The following is a 15043-nucleotide window of genomic DNA, read 5'->3' as shown; positions in this document are numbered from 1 at the left end:
TCCCTGATCACCTCTTGCCTTGAAAACCCTACGTGATCAGCGTATGTCGGCTGCAACTTGATGTGTGTGTGTACGTAATTTGTCAAGTGTAGTAACCGCTTTATATCTGTGTTTATGCTGCTTAGAGGTGTCCTTAATTTAACATGTGATCTCAGAAGTGCCTGTGTGTCTAATCCAAACACTGTGGCAAAGGTTTTTAGTTTGCTGGAATTGGGCTAATTTGTCCTATGATAGCTTAAAGGTTAAATGGTGCGTTTGAAGAACTGCAGATTTATACCCCACACTTCTCTCTGAATCAGAGACTCAGAACGGCTTACAATCTCCTATATCTTCTCCCCCCACAACAGATACCCTGTGAGGTAGGTGGGGCTGGAGAGGGCTCTCCCAGCAGCTGTCCTTTCAAGGACAACTCCTACAAGAGCTATGACTGACCCAAGGCCATTCCAGCAGGTGCAAGTGGAGGGGTGGGGAATCAAACCCAGTTCTCCCAGATAAGAGTCCACGCACTTAACCACTACACCAAACTGGCTCTCAATTTTGATTCTTAAGCTCAGAATCAAAATTCTTTCAATATCACCTGTGAAGGGGCATAAGTTACTTTTCAGAGCAGATGGTGATCAGTGTTTAGAACAACAATCTTGTTTCTTGTGGGGCTGAAAAGACCTCGGGAGATAGGTTGCCTGGGAATTTGAAGCATTTTTCCAGCCTTCTGGTATTGCAGCGTGGGTGGTATTTCTGCCCAAAATAGACACTTTTGCATAAGTAGGCAACCTCTTCCAAACATAAATCTTCTCTCTCCCCACCCCCATCTGATGTTTTTACATGACAGGCTTGCTGCGAGCCCTACCCATTCACTCCAGCAAGACCATCACCCCCGTTGCTGCAATTGAGATATGGGGTGGTGGGGATTTTGCGGGGGAAGAATTGAGTGCCCTCCACTTAATGACCTTGATCAGAATAAAATTGGAGAAGTGAAATTAAAATCTCCTAATCTTTGGTATTCTGTTCCTTGAGGGATATGGGTTGGAAATGCTCACAAACTGTTCTAATGTCCAGGTCCCAGAGAGCTGTTCTCAGTTTTGTGTTGTGAGGGGACTCAGGTTATCAGTCCCTTCTGCTGGACTATCACGAAACAGGGTGGAGTTCAGGCACTTGGAGTAATAACGGCCAAATCATACAAGTACTGTTTTTCTGAGTCAACTTTGGGGACTGTGCTGTGGTGGCTTGTGATACTGCGGAGGGAGGGGTGACAGCTGGCTTTAAGAGAAGCGCACATTGCATCAGAACATCTTGTAAATGTTCGGAATGGCTGATTGATACTGTCTTCCCTGATTTTTTTTTTTAAATCGCTTATGGAACAGCAGGCGGTCTCAAAAGTAGTATGAATGCCTATTGCCCAGGGCGATGTGTTTGCTGCAGTCAGATGGGGGTGTGATGATCAGCTCCTGAGATTCTTGGCCTTCATTTAAAACATGTAAAAACACAACCTCTCTTAAAGCGATAGGAAAAAAGTATACAGTATTTCCCATTTGTGAAATACAAACATTTACATTATTGGTTTCTTAATAAATTATGTATTTCTCCTTCACACAAGATAAAGGAATATGGAGTCAGACACTTTTTCCCCCTGTGATCTGATGTATTAATGACTTGCTGGGGTGTCAAACTCATTTGTTTTGAGGGCCAGATCTGAAATAAATGAGACCTTGTTGGGCTGGGCCATGTGTGTGTACCTATTTAAGATTAGGTAGCAGAGATACAAATTGTATACAGAACACAGACAAACACAAATATATATTTTTAAAAAACTTAAAACATGTTTAAAAGATTAGCACTCATTGGTCTTAAAGATGCTTTCTTTGTATCTCTCCCATGGGATCCAGGGAACCGGGCAAAGGAAACTCTGCCTCTTTCCTTCCTTCCCTAGGGGACGGTGGGGGGGGGGGCTCAGCCAATAGAAGGAAGAGAGGTTTGGTTCAGTAGCTCTGCTGTGCAATTGAGAGAGCCTGGCAAAGCAAGCTCTTCCTCCCCCCTTCATTCCCAAGGGAGGAGCCTCAGCCAATGGAGAAAACAGAGGTTTTGCTCTGTAGCTCCTGTGCAATTGACCAAGCCTTGCAAAGCAAGCTGTTATGCAGAAGAAAGCAAGAAAGAGGGAGGAAGAAGCAGATGACAGCCAGTTGCTTTGGGGGGGGGGGCTCATAGGAGCCCTCCGGGTGCCTGATCCGGCCCCCAAACTGCTTGTTTGACACCCTTGTTTTAAAGTGTGTGGTCTAACATCCTCCTGAAGTTTGTAATTCCAAAGCACAGCAAATGGTTTGCACTTCTAATCTCTGAGAGTTTTTTTAAAAGAATCTTTCCAGTCTTTAAGTTTGCAAAGACTTTCTGGAAAGCATGTGGGGAATTCCTGCCATAACCTCAGAAACAAAAGGATTGAACAGATTTCCTGTGGTAATCGGCTGAAGTGCAACACCTTTCATAGTTCTTCTCTTGCTGTTAGCAAAATCAGAATAACTTATGCAAATTAAGAGGAAATAGGTAATTTTACGTGATCAGTGTGGGTCACAGACAGTGTTCCCTCTAAGCCGAGTTTAGTGTGAGCTAGCTCACGGTTTTTTAGCCTCCGGCTCACACATTTTTGTCTTAGCTCAGGAAGGATGGCCCCAGAGCAAACTAATTTATGCAGTCGCTCACAACTTTAACGCTAGCACTAACTAGCAAACACAGACCCCAATTTGTGATTCTTTTAATCTGCTAAAAACATTTCCATGTCTCTACATACCAACTTACTACCCACTTTCTCTAGAATTGCTTGCCATTCCATTTTTGTCTGACGAAGTCTGCTTAGCGCATACAAAAGCTTACTTTCTGAATAAAACTTAGTTGGTCTTAAAGGTGCAACTTGTCTACAACTTTAATGCCAGTAGCTCACAAAGTGGACTTTTTGTTCACAAAACTCCACAGCTCAGAGGGAGCATTGGTCACAGAGTGAAGTTTTCTTGGTTTACATTGGAAGTACTTTGGAGCAAAAGTTATTTAAAAAAAGAAAAAGAAAAACATTGTAAGCCTTTGTGTTTCTATCCCTTAGTCTGTAAGGCTTAATTGTGTGTGTTGAAGCAATTGGCCTCACCATTTTGGTTTCTCTCTCTCATTAATTTCCAGATTTTTGAGCAACTGAGGGGTGTCATCGAAGCGCACCTTTAGCACGGGAAGATGAGCGAACTTGACCAGTTACGCCAGGAGGCGGAGCAACTGAAAAACCAAATCAGAGTATGTAGTACTCCATGAAGTTCTCTCTGGTTCACCTGTCCTAAATCTGGTGCTCTTTTAGTACTAACGTGTGTGTATCTACTATAGCTTTAATTTGGTTTCCAACATTTTTGTTCTTTACCACTTTTGCTTTTTCACTGTGACTGGTATACTGTGATGCAAGTATACTTGCGCAGACTTCATTCATTTGTCCTTGATGGTTTGGTCTAGGAAGAATAGCATGTAATATGCACAGTGATTTACAGTCTGGAGGCTTCAGCCTAATACTCTTATTTCAGAGGTTGGCATAATCAGGCTTTGTGGCTTGTGAAAGAGAAGGGGGGGGGGTCCACAGGAAGCCTCTTTCAGGAGCCCTCCGGACTACAGGTGCTGCAAGCAAGCGGTCAGACAAGCAGAAGAGTTTTTTAAATCAGAGCGTGAACTCAGTCCCATCCGCATCCACCACTTCTTAGTTCTTGTTGCACTCCTGCATAGGGTTGCCAGGTTTTAATGCTACAGTGATAGTGGGGTAGAAATCTTCCTGAAGTTAGCTACTCTTTGCCCTTTTTTGGTTTCTTCTTTTATTACTTGTCCACTTCCTTTCTGCCAATAGTATTATTGCTTATTTGTTTCTTTATTGTCTTCTCATATGTTTCTTTTTTTAAAATTATTGTAAAGCGCTGCGGAATTTTTTCAGAATTTGCTCTTTTCTTTGTCTTGGTTCCCCCTCTTCTGCCATTTTCTCAATCTGTTGCCTGTTGCTTTACGGTGGTGCAAAAAAAAATTAAGTGCAATCAACCCCTTATGTAAGGTTAACATTGAAGTGCGGCATGCAGACCCCTGGGACTAAGTAGTCAAGAGCCTCGTCAAACTGAATTTTAGCTTTCCGGATTAGTGATCATAGTTGAGAAGACTGTCTTTTCTTTTTATTTAGAATGCAAGCATTCTCGAAGGAATAGGTGCGAATGAGGTTTACCTTTCCCACTCTGCAGTCTCATGCCTATAACGAAGCTATTTAAATGTAAATCCACTTTTTAAAAACATTATCATGAGCGAATATTCTTTTCTTTTTTGTGAATGAGTTTCCTCTCAGACGCTTCAGAAGATAGGTTAAAGCATTATTTGCCGTCGAGGCACATAATAAAATTCTGTAGTGCAAATAAGTTTGATTTCTTTCCTCCTAGTCAAAAGCATGTGCAAACAATAAAACTAGGTCATCTTGTCAGATTAGCATTGAAGTTGTAGGTCATGTAAAACACTGTATATTTATAAAACAAAGTTTGAGTCCAGTGCCGCCTTTTAATTCTAGGTATAAGATTTTTTTGTGCATGCACACTTCTTCAGACTTGGCCAGCCTTTACACATTGTGGGGAGGGGGATGAGTTGCCAGGAGGGGCTAATTGGAGTTAAGATGCATAAGTTAACTGAGTGATAAGTGTAACTAAAACTGGATTAAAACAGTTGGTAAAACCAGGGGTCATTTTGTAGAAAAATAGTAGGTGGTGGAGCTCATCCAGGGATTGTTATGCAGCTGCACCTACTATTCAGTAGGCAAGGTGGGAAGGGGGAGGGGGAACCCTCAGAAAGGTTCAGGAGCTACACTCCTGTGAGCTCCTGCAGAATCTGAGGCCTGGGTAAAACCAGTGAATTGTAGCAAATTAGCATACAGATAAAAAAAGGATTAACAAACAGATGCAAGAACTGAGTGACTTGGTATGTGTAGTGAGATAAGGATCTGACATCTCTGTTATGCCCTGGGGGCTCCATTGTCCTGAGTGTTACAATAACTTAAAATTCTTTTTTCGAGTAGTGTCCATGCACACGAAAGCTTATACCCAGAATTAAACGTTGGTCTTAAAGGTGTCGCCGAACCCAAACTTTGTTCTGTTGCTTCAGATCAACACAGCTACCCTACTGTATATTTGTGTTTGTCTTGGCTTTGTGGCTTATAGCTTTTTTTTTGTTTTTCTGCAAGTCTGTTCCCACCCCATGGGTGAAGTAAATTTTCAAAGGAGTGGCTTCATTTTAAGTCCCCTGTGTTCATTTTCTGAAAGGTGTTTTTTGAAACAAGACTATAAATGTTTGGTTCCCCCCCCCCCCCCCCAATCAAACTTTGTTGGCAACTGCAATAGTGTAAATAAACCAGGAAGAACATCTGAGCTGGCAGACTTTCTGTAAATAAAAGCCGCATGTAACTAAGTGGTCAGGGTCTCATCAGACTGGATTTTAGCTTTCTGAACTCATGACAATAAATATCAAGAGAGGCTTTTAAAGTTTGAAGTGCAGTCAGTTACCAGTTTGGACTCAGCAGCATCTTGACTGCCAACGATAGCACCAGCACGGATGAGTGGGGGTGGGGGGAGAAGATGGCTTCCCCAGAATTCTTAAGCCTTCACTGTCTTCTACAACAATACATTTACATTCTAATCCCCTTTTTCATGAGAACTCAGGATGTCAGGTGGTAAAGAGCAGAACGTAGCTTGTCTGTTTTTACTGAATCATGTTATGAGATCATAACTTTAACCTTTTGAGATTATAGCCAAGCAGGTTACTATATTGTTGGAAATGTTTTTTCCTTTCATTAGGGGCTGAGGAGTCTAGAACTCTGTACAGACACTGCCTAGGACATGCAGCCCCAAGACCCCCATGTGTTACAATCAGAAGCATTTAAGTAAACCAGTGGCTTTTATCCTATGTCTTTGCTCCCTCAGATGGGTTGCCAAGCCTTTATAGAGTTCCCTTTTAAAAAATGGCACACACCCATTTTTGGGTGTATTTGCCGCTGCTCTATATGCATAGAGAAGAAAGCCTCCACATATCCTGCCTCTCGTTGCACACACACTGACAAGAGCAGCAGATAGTGAGATGAGGCCTCTCGGTGAAGAGGATTCCTTTTGACAAAGGTGGGGCTCCTCTTCCTGCCTGTTACCTCCTGTTAGATACATGCAACTCTGTGGGTTCCTTGCTGTTGCCTGGGTGTGGAGGGGGTGAGTCTTGGGTTTGGAAATGTTGAAGACCATTGAGCTGAACTCTCCCTAGATATGCAGTTTGGATCCTATTATTATTAGGTGGATCTATAACTAGTTGTTAGTTCATACCCAACTAGCGCGTGTTTTTTGTTTGTTTTGATTTATATTGCATCCTCCCTGCAAGCAGACTATTTAAACAGTTATACGAATATAAACAGTTATACTAATATAAAGAAAACGATTAAAAGCCGGTAGTACAGAGATAATAAAATGTGGAATCTGGAGTCACTGGAAGCAGCTAGGCCATAAAGTAAACAATGAAGTCTAGATTTATGTGGGTAGTGCGCAGCTAGAAGCTTCAGCAGGGGAGGCCAAATAGTTGGGTGCCTCCTGCCTCAACTGAAGGCCTGGAGGAACAGCTCTGTTTTACAGGCCGTGCAAAACTGTAATAGGTCCCACAGGGCCCTGAGTTCAGGTAAGAGCATGTTCCACCAGGCTGGTGCCAGGGCAGAAAAAACCCTGGCCTTGGTTAAGGCTAAATGGACATCCTTTGGGTCAGAGACAACCAACAAGTGAGGGTCCACTGAGCACAAGGCTTTCCAGGGCACATATGGGGAGAGGCAGCTTGTTAGATATGCCTGTCCCAGACCACATAGGACTTTAAAGGACATAGGGCCAACACCTTGAAATGGATCTGGTATTTAATTGGTAGCTGGTGCAATTGGCCTAGTATCAGCTGAATTTGCACTTGCACAGACACTGCAGTCAGTAGGTGCATCACTGCATTTTGCACTACCTGGAGTTTCTGGATCAGCTTCAAGGGTAAGCCTGCATAAAGTGACTTACAGTAATCAAGCTTGGAAGTGACTGTTGCATGGGTCACTGTGGCCAAGTCCTGGAGAGAGAGATAGGGTTGCCATATTTACTGAAGATGATAAAAGGCTGACTGGCAACTGTGGTGACCTGGACCTCCATAGAAAGCGAGGCTTCCAGGACCACCCCAAGGTTTCCCGTCTTCTGAGCCAGCACCAACAGTGCCCCATTCAAGGCTGGTTCCTCATCCTCTTGGAGACAAATGGAGTGACTCAAGGATCTGTCTTCATAAATGATTTGGATGAAAGTATAGAGGGAATGTTTGTTTAATTTGCAGAAGATACTAAATTGGGAGGGGTAGCAAATGTGTAGTAGAAGACAGAGTTAGGATACAGGATAAGAACATAAGAATATAAGAGAAGCCATGTTGGATCAGGCCAACGGCCCATCCAGTCCAACACTCTGTGTCACACAGTGGCAAAAAATTTTATATATACACACACGCTGTGGCTAATAGCCACTGATGGACCTGTGCTCCATATTTTTATCTAAACCCCTCTTGAAGGTGGCTATACTTGTGGCCGCCACCACCTCCTGTGGCAGTGAATTCCACATGTTAATCACCCTTTGGGTGAAGAAGTACTTCCTTTTATCCATTTTAACCTGTCTGCTCAGCAATTTCATCGAATGCCCACGAGTTCTTGTATTGTGAGAAAGGGAGAAAAGTACTTCTTTCTCAACTTGCTCCATCCCATGCATTATCTTGTAAACCTCTATCATGTCACCCCACAGTCGACGTTTCTCCAAGCTAAAGAGTCCCAAGGATGATCTTGACAGACTGGAAAACTTGGCTAAAACAGATAAAATGAATTTTAACAGGGATAAATGTGAAGTCCTACATTTAGGTAGGAAAAATCCAATGCAGGATGAGAGAGACTTCCGCTGGCAGTAGTATATGTGAAAAGGATCTAGGGCAGGGGTGTCAAACTCATTTGTTATGAAGGCCAGTTCTGACATAAATGAGACCCTGTTGGGCTGAGCCATGTGTGTCATAAAATGTAATGCCAGGTAGCAGAGATATACACTTTATAAAGGACACAAACACAAAGATTTTTTTTTTAAAAAAAACTTCAAACATGCTTAGTTGGTCTTAAAGGTGCTTTCTTTGTATCTTTCCCAAGTGATCCAGGGAACTGGGCAAAGGAAGCTCTGTCTCTTTCCTTCCTTCCCCAAGGGACCAGGAGGGGGAGAAGCCTCAGCCAATAGCAGGAAGAGAGGCTCAGTAGCTCTGTTGTGCGATTGAGAGAGTCTGGCAAAGGAAGCAAGAGAGGAAGAAGGAAGCAGACGAAAGTCAGTTGCTCGGGGGCCTGATAGGAGCCCTCTAGGGGCCTGATCCAGCCCCCAGGCTGCATGTTTGACACCCCTGATCTAAGGGTCTTGGCAGACCATACAATGAACATGAGTCAGGAGTGTGATGTGGTAGCTAAAAAGGCAAATGCAGTTTTGGGCTGTATCAACAGAAGTATAGTGTCCAGATCACACAAAATGATGGTATTACTTTCTCTGGTTAGACGTCACCTAGAGTATTGTATTCAGTTTTGGGCACCACAGTTTAAGAAGGATATAGATAGATAAGCTGGAACATGTTCCAGTGGAGGGCAATGAAGATGGTGTCTGAGAAGACAACACTGACTGTCTTCAGTAGGTCTTCAAAGGTCTGATTCAGTATAAGGCAGCTTCATATGTTCATATGTTCATATGGTGAAAGGTCTGGAGACCAAGTCCTATAAGGAAAGATTGCTGAGTATGTTTAGCCTAGAGAGGAAACGACTGAGAGGTGATATGATCACCGTCTTCCAAGTACTTGAAGGGCTGTCATATAGAGGATGGTGCGGAGTTGTTTTCTCTTGCCCCAGAAGGGCGGACCAGAACCAGGTTGAATTAAATAAAAAGAGTTTCCGGCTAAACATTAGGAAGAACTTCCTGACAATTAAAGCGGTTCCTCACTGGACCAGGCTTCTTTGGGAGGTGCTGGGCTCTCCTTTGGAGTCTCTTAAACAGAGACTAGATGGCCATCTGACAGCAATGCTGATTCTTTGAATTAGGCAGGTCATGAGAAGGAAGGCAAGAAGGGTTGCAACAGTGTTTAGTTCTTGTGGCCATTTCTTACATGCCCAGGGATCTTGGAGATTTTTTTACCATCTTCTGGGCATGGAACAAGTCACTGGGTGTGCGTGTGGGGGGGAAGAGGTATTTGTGACCTTTTTGCATTGTGCATAGGGTTGGACCAGATGACCCTGGAGGTCCTTTCCAACTTTATGATTCTTTTATTTTTTTTTATTTTTGGTAATTTATAGACCGCCCTTTCCCAAGGATGGGCTCAGGGCGGATAACAACATTCTAAAAACTATATAAAATGGCAATTAAAACCAGACAGATCACAGCAGATTATAAATTATAAAATTCTAAAATGGCGGCTCAGTTGGACACATATTATATGAACCAGGATAGTGACTAAAATAAATTTATGCCATAGCACAGATGGATTGCCACATAGGGCCAACTGATGGAGTAGGACGCCCGCTGCCTTTACCATAGGCCTGATTCTAGAAGCCAAAATGACTAAACGGAGGCTGTCATAGATCATTTTCTGTGAATACAAGAGTCGCTGGAAAAGCCAGTAATTCTAGGAAAACTTGAAGGCAGCGGGAAAAGACAAAGGCCTAACATGAGATGGATTGGCTCAATCAAGGGAGCCACAGCCTTTGGTTTGCAAGACCTGAGCCAGGCTGTTAACAATGGGACATTTGAGAGGTCATCGATTCATAGGGACACCATAGGTTGGAAGTAACTTGACTGGCAGTTAACGCATGTGCATGCGTGCACACACACACACAGAGGTGTACATTATGACGGGTTTTTAAAAACCTGTTTCTTACGCAATGCAAAATTTTGTTGACAGAAATTGGAGTAGACCAAGAGTAATTTGTTGGCGGAGCCCTGGGGTAGAGGAGACGTAGGAGTAAAAACTGGGTGTCTGTGAGGCTAAATTAATCCATTTTATGATCATCATGACATTGAGTAGATTCTCCAAAAGAAGCCTCTGTAATCACTGTAACATCTTCTCCCCGCCCCTTTTGTAAGCTAAATAAAATAACTTAATGTGAAATCCATCCATATAAATGATGATTGCGGAACACACCACAAATTATTCAGCCATTGTATACATAACCAGCTGAAGAAATTAATATCCATGTCTTCTGGCCTTCATTAATTTTAAATTTCTTTAAACATAACGAAAGGTTTTGGCTCCAGTGGGCAGGTTTTCTGTATTTGCTTTCCTGTATAGCTGTCTGTTTAAAGTAAGAACAAATACACGGCACAGTTTGAGGTACACTGAGGAGAGAGTAGAGTGCAGCGGAGGTTCTTGAGCTGGTGGGGTTTCTTGGCTTCACTAAGTGTGAGGTGACCTATGTAAAATTAACTGTAAACACAATTCACAGGAAACGTCTCCTGCACAAGGACCAATGAACTTAGTGGGAGTTCAGCAAGGAAGCTGAGAGCTGGAAAGTTCATTTTGCGTGGTTCTTGTTATATCTCTGTGATCCACCTTGTCTGTTCCTCGGTAACTTTGCGCTGCATTTGTTTCAACACCCCATTGATGCTTGGTGGTTTTATATGTCGGGGCAAGGAAAACGACATTCATGGAGAGGCAATAATGGTAATGATTGCCTACACTGCAGTGGTTTGCACTGTTTTGTCTCTTGATAAATAATGAAACCCATCCTTTTACTGACAAGGCAAGTGCAGTTTGCTGATGTTTCCTGTCCCCCCCCCCCTTTTTGAAGAATCATTCCCATAGAGTTGAAATGAAAGAATCACAATTAGAAGAAGGCAAACAAATACTGTTGAGCCGTTGCTTAGAAAGCCGGATTCATGTCCAGGAATACGTGGTTTTAGTAATAGGCTCCAGCACTGAGGATTGATACAATATACCCTTTTCACATCAAGTAGTGAGTGATTTTTTTTGGGGGGGCACTGTGTGACACAGTGTTGGAGTGGATGGGCCATTGACCTGATCCAACATGGCTTCTCTTATGTTCTTATATCTTTCCATGATAGCTATACTCAGGTTGCACAGAAGCTGATATTTTTTGGCATTTTGTGTGTTTGACTGAGGAAACCTTGTTAAAATGCCCACTCATGCATGTACCCTCAGCCTCACTCACCTTCCTTACAGAGTGAAGAAGATGATGATACTGGATTTATATCCCGCCCTTCACTCCGAAGAGTCTTAGAGCGGCTCACAATCTCCTTTACCTTCCTCCCCCACAACAGACACCCTGTGAGGTGGGTGGGGCTGGAGAGGGCTCTCACAGCAGCTGCCCTTTCAAGGACAACCTCTGCCAGAGCTATGGCTGACCCAAGGCCATTCCAGCAGGTGCAAGTGGAGGAGTGGGGAATCAAACCCGGTTCTCCCAGATAAGAGTCCGCACACTTAACCACTACACCAAATTGGCTCTCCTTAGATCCAGTCCTATGAGGAAAAGTTGAAGGAGCTGGAGAGGAGATGACTGAGAGGTGATATGGTCACCACCTTCAAGTACTTGAAGGGCTGTCATATAGAAGATGGTGCAGAATTGTGGACCAAAACCAGTGGGTTGAAATTATATCAAAAGGGTTTCTGGTTAAACATTAAGAAGAACTTCCTGACAGACGGGTTCCTCAGTGGAACAGGCTTCCTCAGGAGGTGGTGGGCTCTCCTTCCTTGGAGGTTTTTAAACAGAGGCTAGATGACCATGTGACAGCAATGCTAATTCTGTGAACTAGGCAAATTATAAGGAGGGCAGGAAGTGTTGCATCAGTGCTTAGTTCTCGTGGTCATTTCTTACACACCCAGGGAAATGCTGATCACCACTTTGGGGTCAGTCAGCAATTTTTCTCCAGGCCAGTTTGGCTAGGGATCCTGGAAGGTTTTTGCCAGCTTCTGGGCATGGAGTAGGGGTCACTGGGGATGTATGTGGGTGTGCGAGGTATTTGTGAATTTCCTGCATTGTGCAGGTATTGGACTAGATGACCCTGGAGCATTGTTTCCTCAAAGCTGAGTTAGTGTGAGCTAGCTCACAGTTTTTTAGCCTCCAGCACACACATTTTTGGTTTTAGCTCAGGAAAAATGGCCTTGGAGCAAACTAATTTATGCAGTGGCTCACAATTTTAATGCCAGTAGCTCAAAAAGTAGAATTTTTGCTCACAAGACTCCACAGCTTAGAAGGGAGTATTGCCCTGGAGGTACCTTCCATGATTCTTATATGATTCTATGATTGTGAGGAGGAGGAGTTGGATTTATACCCTGCCCTTCACTCAGAGTCTTAGAGCAGCTTACAGACTCTTTCCCTTCCTCTCTCCACAACAGATACCCTGTGGGGTAGGTGGGGCTGAGAGAGCTCTGAGAGAACCACTGTTGAGAGAACAGCTCTGAGAGAACTGGGACTGACTCAAAGCCACCCGGGTGGCTGCATGTAGAGAAGTGGGGAATAAAACCCAGTTCTCCAGATTAGAGTCCATCACTCTTAACCATTACACCAAATGGGCTCTACAAGCCTTCTTGATCCTCTGGTGGGAGGAGGAGGAGGTTGGAGATAAATGTGATAAACACCTTGTGCTTGAGTTTTTGCATCTCATTGTTTGTCCAAACCCACGATCACTAGAGGATTGTTAAGGATGAATGTGCTGAGGATTCCCAAGCATTCCACCCATTTAAAGTCCTAGTGGTCACAGTTTCATGATTATAATTGCTTGCGTCACCATAAGGCATCTGTGAGTTTATCTGCGGAAGTTCATTTATTTGTGTGTGTGTGCCTGATATGCAGCACACAACAGTTAAGGTAGAATACTGAATGTTTTTCTGTTAAGCAACATAGCATTCAGTAGTGGGACTCCCCAGTGGCTGCAACCGTAATGAGACACAGTTCGGAAAGGAGACTTCATTTATTCTACATACAGTATTGTATAAATAAGGACAATGCAGCCTTATGTACTTGGTGATGTTTGGATCTGTGCCCAGGGACAGGGATTTCACACAGAGATTATCCTTGCTTTAGTCTTTGTGAGATCTTCATGTCTGTTATGTTTTCCGTAATTACGTTTCAACTTAAAACAACTTAGTAACGTAGACTGATAAATATAACTTGGCAATTGTTTCTAGACAACTCAAGTCACTGTGGAAGAAATGGGCTCTCTTTCCCTGTTTGCTCGTCCCCTAGGACATGTTTTAAAAAAAAACCTGGAAAAATGAGAAAGGACTCTTCCAAAATGTTTTCCTTCTTAGGGGTTTAAACTATTGCGCTGGGCTCTCCATTACTCTCTTGCAAGATGTTCTGTTAACTGTGTAAGATAATATGTGATGTTGTAAGGTGACACAGGGCAGGAGGATGTACATGCGCCATAGGAAGTAGCAGCTCTCTCAAAGGGCTATTTAAAAATCGTCTCTTTCTGGCTTTGGTGATAGCAGTGTATTTTTTGAGTTGTGATTATTTTGTTTGCTACAATGCTGATGACTTCCATTTTCAACACTTAGCTTTTCCCAGCTTTGAAAATGGGTGGGGTGGGGTGGGGTGGGTGGGACAGAGCGGAGGGGAAGAAAGAGATGTCAGAAGGTGTTGTTCCATCTCTAGTCATTTCTACTCTGAATTCCTGGTGGATTGTAAGTTGTGACCTTTTCAAAATGTCCTCTTCTGAGATGTCCTTGAACTTCATGAGTTCTTTGTCATGTTGATTGTCCCCTCACTGCTTTTGGATGGCTGTAAAAAAGATAAGCTAGGTGTCTTCATTTAAAAAAAACTGTTTTGTGATAGTTCTAATTTCCTCGATTTCCCATTCTCTGACGTGATCTCTCTTAATTTCCCCTTTTCCAGGATGCTAGGAAAGCGTGTGCTGATGCTACATTGGCCCAGGTAAATTTATTTCTTAACCTTATTTTAAATGAGTTCAAAAACATTATCTGCTGTTTAGGAAAGCAATTAATTATTTTTAAAGATACCTATTAACTTTTTTCCAAAGGAACATGTCTCAAGGTATTACATGTAATACACTCCTTGTTACGTTCTGTCAACAGCAGGTAGTCCTGCCTATACAGTAATAAATTCTACTCAAGTAAGCCTCACTTACCACTGTGTAACATCTGGTTCACACATGCAGGAGAATGGAGGAGTAATGGTAGCAGGCTCCTGAGGTGCTAGAATGAATTGTGTCTCTCTTCAGAGTACAGGTGGCGAGTCTCAAGTTTTGATTGTTCCTTCACATTTTAAAAAAAAACAAACAGCAGCAGCACTTTGTGTCAGTACAAAGCTAACTGAGAAGCGAGGGGGGGTCCTATCCCCTCCTCTCTTTGCTCGCTGTTTTGGTTTTCCATTTGCAGGAAGTTTATGCAGGAGCATTCCAAAAGGGTAATATACCTCCTGCAGCCTGAAGTGGTGCAGTCCATTGCTTCATTCTCCTTGCATGTGTGATCCATGCCCAAGGGCCATTTGCCAGGTTGCCTTTTTCAGGACAGGTGATGCAGGTATAATGCTGTTTATCTTTGAATCATGGCTTGCGGGCTGTGGAATTACACGCCTGAGTGTATATTTAGCCTCCTCCCCTGTATTTACCCTGTATCAGCACCAATTGTAATCTGTATTGATGCTAACTGGTGTGTGTATACTGTTAACTAGAGATGGTCTGCTTTAAAACTGAGGGTGGACAGTAAACTCTGGTGAAAGCTGGAGTCTACCTTTTAGCAGTGGTTTAAGGGAATGGGAGCACAATGTGTATGCTTAAGATTGGATGTAGAAATATGCCCATGTCTGAAGATGAATAGAAATGTAATATTAAAATTGTGAGGTACATGTCCAGAAACATTTCCTGTTCTTGGCGTTACCAGGCCTACATGTGACAGAAGGTTCTTTCAAGTTTAATAATAGATATTCATTGTTATTCCTTTTACCTTGTTTGTATGGCCTTCAGAAGCTTGGAAA

The 15043-nt window shown here is 43.0% G+C and overlaps 1 protein-coding gene across 2 annotated transcripts in view; it reads left to right on the top strand.

Moving 5' to 3' along the window:
- GNB1 (G protein subunit beta 1) overlaps window positions 1-15043 on the top strand; it is a 98981-nt gene that overhangs the window by 51431 nt on the left and 32507 nt on the right. For both annotated transcript variants that reach the window (XM_060259716.1, XM_060259717.1), the window contains exons 3-4: window positions 3160-3267; window positions 13943-13981. In XM_060259716.1, the coding sequence (XP_060115699.1) occupies window positions 3211-3267; window positions 13943-13981 (96 nt within the window). In that variant the 5' untranslated portion in view covers window positions 3160-3210. The remainder of the gene's footprint in view (window positions 1-3159; window positions 3268-13942; window positions 13982-15043) is intronic.

This window comes from Heteronotia binoei, chromosome 18 (assembly GCF_032191835.1).
Source record: "Heteronotia binoei isolate CCM8104 ecotype False Entrance Well chromosome 18, APGP_CSIRO_Hbin_v1, whole genome shotgun sequence".
NCBI lineage: Eukaryota > Metazoa > Chordata > Lepidosauria > Squamata > Gekkonidae > Heteronotia > Heteronotia binoei.
Note: the sequence above shows the minus strand (reverse complement) of the source record. Positions and strands in the feature narration are given on the sequence as shown.